The sequence below is a fragment of the Vulpes lagopus genome, chromosome 13 (assembly GCF_018345385.1).
Source record: "Vulpes lagopus strain Blue_001 chromosome 13, ASM1834538v1, whole genome shotgun sequence".
NCBI classification, from domain to species: domain Eukaryota; kingdom Metazoa; phylum Chordata; class Mammalia; order Carnivora; family Canidae; genus Vulpes; species Vulpes lagopus.
The window spans coordinates 9,464,587-9,473,335 of NC_054836.1; the positions used below are offsets into that span (position 1 = coordinate 9,464,587).

The following is an 8,749-nucleotide window of genomic DNA, read 5'->3' on the forward strand; positions in this document are numbered from 1 at the left end:
AAATCTCAATATTTTATGGTTTGTTTACTTCTCTTTTTCCTTTTTCCCCTCCTCCCATATATTCATGTTTTGTTTCTTAAATTCCACATATGAGTGAGGTCATATGGTATTTGTCTTTCTCTGCCTGACTTATTTATCTTAGCACAATACACTCTAACCCCATTCATATCTTGCAAATAGCAGGATTTCATTCTTTCTGATGGCTGAGTAATATTCCTTTATATATTATATTCCCCTTACATCTTCCTTATCTATTCATCAGACAATGGACATTTGGGCTCTTTCCATACTTGGCTACTGTTGATAATGCTATTTAAACATCAGGATACATATATCCCTTTACATCACTATTTTTGTATCCTTTGGGTAAATACCTAGTAGTGCAATTGCTGGATTATAAGATAGTTCTATTTTTAACTTTTTGAGGAATCTCTACATTGTTTTCCAGAGTGTCTGCAACAGTTTGTATTCTCACCAACAGTGTAGGTGGGTTCCCCTTCTCTGCATCCTTGCCAACACCTCCTGTTTCTTGTTTTGTTAATTTTAGCCATTCTGATGTGTGTGAGGTGGTTTCTCAACATATTTTTGACTTGTATTTCTCTGATGATTATTAATTTTGAGCATCTTTTCATGTGTCTGCTAGCCATCTGGATGTCTTTTTTGGAAAAGGCTCCTTTCTGGTCAGATTACTGGTCATTAATATTATTTCTCTGAAGTGTGTTGCTATTTTTACAATTATCTGGTCAATATTAATTTCTTACATTTCTTTGGAGATAATGTTTATCCATTTTGTTTGTTTTTCCTTTTTCCTATTATAGGTTAGGCTCAATAATCGTCTCATTGATATATTTTGTCCTTATCAAATTATATGGGCTTACTTGCCATTTTGATGATCAGTGAATCTGGCAAAAATAATGCAATTTCCATGACTGCATTTACATCTATGAAATTCTTCCATTTCAAGGGAAGAAAAACATTCTGATCGCATAACTGATATAAAATTAGCAAGTATGTCTCTTCCTTTGTTTCATCCTAATACTGAGTAAGTAGAAAATAAATAAGACAAATAAACTCTTTGTTTAAACAGATGATTGAAAAAAAAGATGATTGCTCTCACCTGATATTCTCAAATCCTCCCAGGAGTGTAGAGTTTCCTGATCATTCTCTCTAGATAGGAGGTCCAGATCTACATGCAGTGGTTAAGGTACTATCATAAATATACACGTGATATTAGTATTTGCATCTCTACATGTAGCTGGAAATACCCCATATTGCTCTAAAATGTGAAGTGCCATTCATATCTCAGACACTAGTATAGAGGTTCATTGTTCCTAGAAGCTCTTTTTGAAGTTCTCTCTTTATATATAAAATAATGTATTTCTTAAGTTTTTTACAACTGCAGTAAATTTAGTCTCTGTCATAAAATTCACTAAATAAACTTGTAATGTAATTTTCAGTTACAATTTGGCTTTGAAGATGACAGCTTTCTGCCTTATCTCTCTGGCTCATGTCTTCATCTAACAGATATACAGAAGAAATAGTCTTGCTTCTTCTCTTTTCTAAGTCACCAAACCTTGAGGAGTGCCCATATTTTTTATGAGATTGGCTCTAGTTGTCGTCCATTTGCAGAAGTAAGGTGATCTGCATAATTTGTAAGAAACTCGTGGTCAATTCTTACCCAGTTTTGATAATCCAGTATCATCAGATATTCTATTAAGACTATGCATATTTATGCATCTGAGTTTATATTCATCGATGCAATGTCCATCGTAAGTCAACATAACTTTTAAACATCATGAACACTATCTGCTTCCAGAAAAGTGAGTTTAGCCATGGTGTACTTCATAACAGATTAGCCATTCCAAATGGAGCCTGGGAATTTTATACATATAAAATATGACTTAAGTGAAAAATTGCATGAAATGAAAATGTTTGCATTCAAAGCAAAATAAAGAGACTGTGGAAGAAAATTTTTATGATAGTGACAATATGATACTCATTTTAAGTCGTACAATTCCCCCTTTGTTATAGGCCTGCATTTTAAATTATAGGTAAAATTAATGTTCTTGTTTGACTTTGTTGGAATCCCTGTATTTATTTCTTAAAAATGCATAGGACAAAGACATAGAAAACATAGTGGTCAAAATAAATGGACAGAAATAAAATATACCAAGTGAGGGGACAAGATTTGGAGTCACATTTTAACATATACTGTGTGTATTGGAAAAATATTTAACTTTTCTTGCTTCTAATTTCTCATTAGAAAATGGGAATCAAAAAAAAAAAAAAAGAAAATGGGAATCAAAGCACTTATATGGCTGTTATAGAATGCAAAATAATCTATAAAAGTGCTTATCTGGGAGCAAAACAAATAGTCAATGTTCAAGAAACAGTACCTCAGTGTAGTAGACTCACTTAATTTTTAACAACTATTATACTGATCAATGTACTTAACATTATCTTCATGCATTACTAAAAGAGAGATAATTACAATATGTCTAAAATGTTAACAAAAACAGAAACAGATTCATTTGGCACTGGGTAACTTGAAGAATAGAACTAAGTGTACTGGGGTTTTACATTTGCACATTTCCTCAACCATCTTTTCAAGGCTCCCTTGACTTCACTGTTCCTTAGACTGTAGATGAGGGGGTTCAACACAGGGGTGAAAATAGTATAGAAGGCTGAGACCACTTTATCGTGGTTATCTGACCTGTATGATTTGGGTCTCATGTAAATAAAAATAGCAGCTCCATAAAAGAGTCCCACCACAGAGAGATGTGAGGAGCAGGTGGAGAAAGCCTTCTTGCGGGCTTCTGTAGTATGCATCTGAAGAACAGATGAGAGGATGAGACTATAGGAAGTCAGGATGAGGGAAAAGGGGACCAGAAGCATTAACACACAGCAGATGTACATGACATTTTCAAAGACTGACGTGTCAGCACAAGCCAAACGCACCAGTATGGGGGCCTCACAGAAGAAATGATCAATTTCATTAGCCCTGCAAAATGGAAAACTCAGGGTGGCAGCAGCCTGCATGAGCCCATCAGCTGCCCCAAGGAACCAAGACCCCACAGTCATTCTCAGGCATAATTGCCAGCTCATGAGAACAGGGTATCTCAGTGGGTGGCAAACAGCCACATAGCGGTCATAGGACATGGCTGCTAAGAGGAAACTTTCTCCACCACCCAGTGTGAGTGAGACAAAGATCTGCAATCCACAGCCAGCAGGGGATATGGACTTCTTGCCACTCAAGTAGTCAGCTGCCATTTTGGGCACAATGGTGGAGACCAACGTCATGTCCATGAGAGAGAGTTGGCTTAGTAAGAAGTACATAGGTGTGTGGAACCGGGAATCCAGGAGAATCAGGAGAAGAATGAGGGCATTTCCATTCAGGGAAGCAATGGCTATTGTCATCACCACAATGAAGAGAAAAAGGTGGAGTCTTGTGTGATTAAAGAGTCCTAGGAGAATGAAATCTATGGTTGTGTTACTCTTCTCCATGAATTCTGCAGCTGGGATGCTGCAAATGGAAAAATTGAGAAGGAAGTTTTTATCATCTAAAGATCTTAACTTCAATACAGTTTTAGACAAGTATTGCATGTTGAATCCAAGGTCTTGATTCAAAGTTCTACTTCCTAGTTAATATGGCTTTTCTTGACTTATAATATCTCTTCTCCATAGCTCAACTTTTTAATGTTGTAAATGAGGTAAGGCTATACTTCACACTAAAGTTTATTGGTTGAGTGAGATAATAGATCAAATGTATCAAAAGTAGAAGACAACTGTCAAGGTCTATGTTGTAAATAGTAAAAACTTATAATTTACAATATGATTTGTATTGCTACTTGTATCATTATTTGTATTGTCATTATTGTGCTTTCCTGAAACCAATATTAGCCATTTGAGAAAATAAACACAAAAGTTTGTCATTTACATTTGTTTGACTCACAGATCTTTTTTAAATTTTGAAAATCGTAACATATTCAAATTATTTCAGTTCTTTCTTTAATAAATGAAAATTAAAGTTGTTTTAATGTGGGTTAGAATACTATGAATACAACAGGTAAGAATAAGTAAACAAATTCTCTAATGAGGAAAGATAATATGTGTGATAATTGATAAATGTTATTTTCTTATTATTAAATATTTTTATTCCCTTTCACTATTTTTTATATTCCCCAAATGAATGATACCATATAATGTTTGTCCTTCTCCGATTGACTTATTTCACTCAGCATAATACCCTCCAGTTCCATCCACATCAAAGCAAATGGTGGGTATTTGTCATTTCTAATGGCTGAGTAATATTCCATTGTATACATAAACCACATCTTCTTTATCCATTATGAGTGGGAAATATCAGAAAGGGAGACAGAACATGAAAGACTCCTAACTCTGGGAAATGAACTAGGGGTGGTGGAAGGGGAGGAGGGCGGGGGGGGGTGGTAGTGACTGGGTGGCAGGCACTGAGGTGGGCAGTTGACGGGATGAGCACTGGGTGTTATTCTGTATGTTGGCAAATTGAACACCAATAAAAAATAAATTTATGGAAAAATTAAATAAATAAATAAATAAATAAATAAATAAATATATAAATATTTTTATTTACCTGATTTTTTATTTTATTTTTATTCATTTTTTTAAATTTTTTTATTGGAGTTCAATTTGCCAAAATATAGCATAACACCCAGTGCTCATCCTGCCAAGTGCAGGTATTCCAACTCATCAATCCTTGCTCTGAAATCTGTGTGTTTCTACATTTTTAATAAAATGAAAACATCTCTTCAGCTTACTAGGGCTTAAAGATATGTCCTACACACCATTTCATCTGGAAATATGCAATATTGGAGACTTTGAATAAGCCAAGTAAATATGAAAGGAAAGAATGAGAGGATCTTTGATGTCAATAAATGCTTGAAGAAAATAGTAATAACTATAATAAGAAGTAAAGTGGTTAATAGTACAGGGATGCAATTTTAAAACAACTTCATTACCATAATTACTATCACAGATAAAGTATATTTGGAAATAAGCAGCAATTTATTTCAATAAATTAGATATTGATTAATATTAATTAATTTAGATATCTAAATTAGATACCTGGTCATCTTTTATAAATAATTTTTAATATTTAATATAATAGATCCATTTCCTTAGGAGACACAATTGAAATGATTGAGCCTACAGAAATGAACATAACTTCATTAGGAAGGGTTTGCATCTTGAGAGCTATTGTACTCTGAAAACAAGATTTCTTGCATTTACCATTTTTTTAGCTCCATACTAAACCAAACCTGTGAACTCATGAAGAGTAGAAGAGCACATAGCTTTAAGAACCCAATTCTCTTTTATTAACAGAAAAATGCACAAATGTATCTCTTTTGCTTTTGTACACGTACACATTTGCAGATATATCTATTGCTAATATGGACAGTACAGAAATATTTCATCTAAGGCTTTAGAAACATCATTATGTTTAGCCCATCAAGAATTTGTCTGGCCATTCATGTCCTGCTGCAGAGTTTGGGAGAGTGATGATGTATTTTAATCTGAAGGGTTTAATTTTTTAAATTCTCTAATGCTATAAAAATTAAATGACAGACCCCACCTCTTTCAAAGCCATCTCACACACATGCAGTCTCTTTAAGGGACATGTGAAAAGGTGGTGCCAATGTCTCTCTATATTGCTACCATCGCCTTGTGAGCATTTATATTTGAACTAACACGACAGCACATGGTAACATTGTCGTCTTTGAGATGGCGTGTTTAATCACTGGATACCAAACAAATAAGCAATCTATCTATCACAGTATTGCAAAGTCTTGTTGATTTACAGCACATTTTATCTAGCAAATATAGCCTAGTGTTATATATACTATTCAAGACATCTCTCTTCTATTACTGCCATGGCCCTTAGACTCCTTGATCACAGTCTTCCTCTGCCTTCCTTATAACTTTAAATCATCCTCAGACTCATCTTATTGATGTGGGGATGTATGGGTAAAGAATACTAGACTTTAGATACATAGCTCTGGTTTAAGAATAATTTCTGTCACTTTCTGTATATTCAGTGAGGAGTAAATTACTTGACCTAGTTTCCTTTTGTTTAAGTTGACTTAAATGTGTTAAATTTTGAAACTTCTACACAGATTACTCAAATAATTAAAATATAATTTGCGCATGAATTTTGAGATAATTTTCCAAATAATTTTGTGCAATTAAACAAATTTTTTATTTTAACTTAAAGTGTCACTCTATATCCTTTATTGTCCATTTTTCACATGAATAGTAGCTAGAAAGTCATAGCACAAAATGCCAATTTGATATTTGATCAAATGCTATTGGAACAGGAAGATTAAATTCTAAGATAAATAGATAATAGGAATTCAGTCACACACACGCGCACACACACACGTGTGTATAGCTACATAAAATAACAATGTAATTTAGAGCCATGACTCTTTACATCAGAATGAAAATGTAGTAAAAAAATAATTGTATAATATTCTCTTCAGCTGTGGAAAATTGTGATATATAATACTTTTATAAATTAGGCTTTTCCACCTGCTATGACAAATAATTTAAAATATATTTCAGTTTAAATGCATTATTTATGTTTACATATATAGAGCTAATTAAGTTTGACATTTTTCACTAAATATAATACAAAGAATTTTATTTTATTTTATTTTATTTTTTTACAAATAATTTTAAACAAGAAAATTTTAACATTCTTTATATATGAATGCATTTACTTGTTAGGTAAAACGTTTAGCTTTTCTTTAAAAGACTACATTAACTCAGCAATTTATGAGAATATAGGCAGATGTTCATAAGTAATTCTTCTTTAGGTCAATTGTAGGCAAGATTAATTCTAAATTACTAAGTAAGTTTCCAGAATATGAATGAAAAACTTGAAAACTATGGACTCTTTTTCTAAAAGTAGGATACACATTTCCCCCTCCAGGAATGAGTTTTGGGCAATTTGCAAGGAATCCATCCTTCAGAGAAAGAAAAGAAGGATTTTTCTCCATTACCTTAAAAGGAACAGTATATTTTATTTCCCCATTTTTTCTTATTTATTGTAAGCCCTTTATTTGAAAAATATTTAAGGAATTCAATGTATATTAACTTCAAAATCATGTCCTTTTCTGAGCTGGTAGGGAAATTGATTATAATCTCTTTCTTCATATTTATGCTTACATCTAAGAACAAGTAGAGATCATTGTCATAAACTATTGGAGTTTCCATCCAAAATTTACATTTCTTTTCCTTCTACCATCCTGCCTTCCACAAAGAAAGCACATCTCTGCCCACAAGACAATTATTTAACATGGATAGTTTCTTGAAATAGTCACATCATTCAGTTAAAATGAATGATGAATGATGAATTCAATAATTTGACTGAATTGACTATTAAAAATCTTTTGGCTCACTGGTCTTGAGTAGACACAACTGGCATCTTACATCTTCAGAATACATGTAGACAAAAAAAAAATATCTGTAGACAATAGTGAGACTTTTTTCATGAGGATGAAATTTTATAAAAGTTACTCTGCAATTCAAAATTCACATGTAACATTCCAAACACAATAATAAATAGAAGTAATTTTAAGTTATTTCCTAACATAATGGAAAAATAATTTTCAAACAAATTAAACTCACCTCCCCAGTAGAGAGTAAGAATCTATTATATATATATATATATGCATTATATATATATAATACTGGATCTTTCTGATAGGTTGCCTACAAATGTTTGCTTACATCAGTGTTGAGAATACTGCTTTCTGTTCCTGGCCTCATGCCATATTTATTTACAAGTTTTATATGACCACTTAAAGTTTTCTACACCTACCAAATGCTTACCCTCCAGCAATGACATACTCAAAATAATTTTAGGCAAGGGAAAACATTTAAATATTTATTGAGAGTAAATGATGCAATGAATTAATTTACCTTTCAGGATTATTTTTTAAGATGTTTTAATGTATTTACTTGAGAGAGAGAGAGAGAGAGAGAGAGAGAGAGAGAGAGAGAGAGAGAGATGGTGAGAGGGGCTGAGAGAGAGAAAGAGAGAAAGAGAGAAATAGAATCTCAAGCAGACCACACTGTGTGAAGAGCCCAATGCGGGACTTGATGTCATGACCCTGAGATCAGGATCTAAGCTGAAACCAAGAGTTGGACACTTAACAGATTGTCCCACCCAGGCGCCCCTCCCTCTGGGGTTTTGCTAAAAGACAAAGGACTACGAATGGGAAGGTGAAAATTGTGGACCTGTTAAGGAAAACAGCAAATATAAGGAATTGTCAAATAGAAAAACTGGAATGCTACTCCTTGAACAGAACAAATATAACTTAAATACCTGAAATAAGCAGATTGTTTATGTTTCTTCACTGTGTGATGATAATGATAGATGTATTCATTAAGCATTTCTACATGTTAGCAAAAATGTTCAGCACTTTATATAGCTTTACATGTGTTTTACTTTCAAAACAGTTCTTTAATCTATGAACTTCTGCACTCTACAAGAATGCAAACAATGTGAATGTTTTTTCTCTTTTTTTTAGTTTTTATTTTATATGGAATCTTGTCTCACATTTAGATCTTTCATCCATTTTGAGTTTATCTTTGTGTATGGGGCAAGAGAGTGGTCTAGTTTCATTCTTCTGCATGTGGATGTCCAATTTTCCCAGCACCATTTATTGAAGAGACTGTCTTTCTTCCAATGGATAGTCTTTCCTCC

The 8,749-nt window shown here is 33.1% G+C and overlaps 1 protein-coding gene across 1 annotated transcript; it reads right to left on the reverse strand.

Moving 5' to 3' along the window:
- Positions 1-2,559: 2,559 nt before the first annotated feature.
- Positions 2,560-3,504, reverse strand: LOC121474983 (olfactory receptor 2T33-like). Its single transcript, XM_041728132.1, has one exon. The coding sequence runs from the start codon at positions 3,502-3,504 to the stop codon at positions 2,560-2,562; it is 945 nt and encodes a 314-aa protein (XP_041584066.1).
- Between the last annotated feature and the right edge of the window lie 5,245 nt (positions 3,505-8,749).

Excerpts from the sequence above, each read along its gene's own strand:
- LOC121474983 (XM_041728132.1), bottom strand. The coding sequence starts at position 3,504 with ATGGAGAAGAGTAACACAACCATAGATTTCATTCTCCTAGGACTCTTT.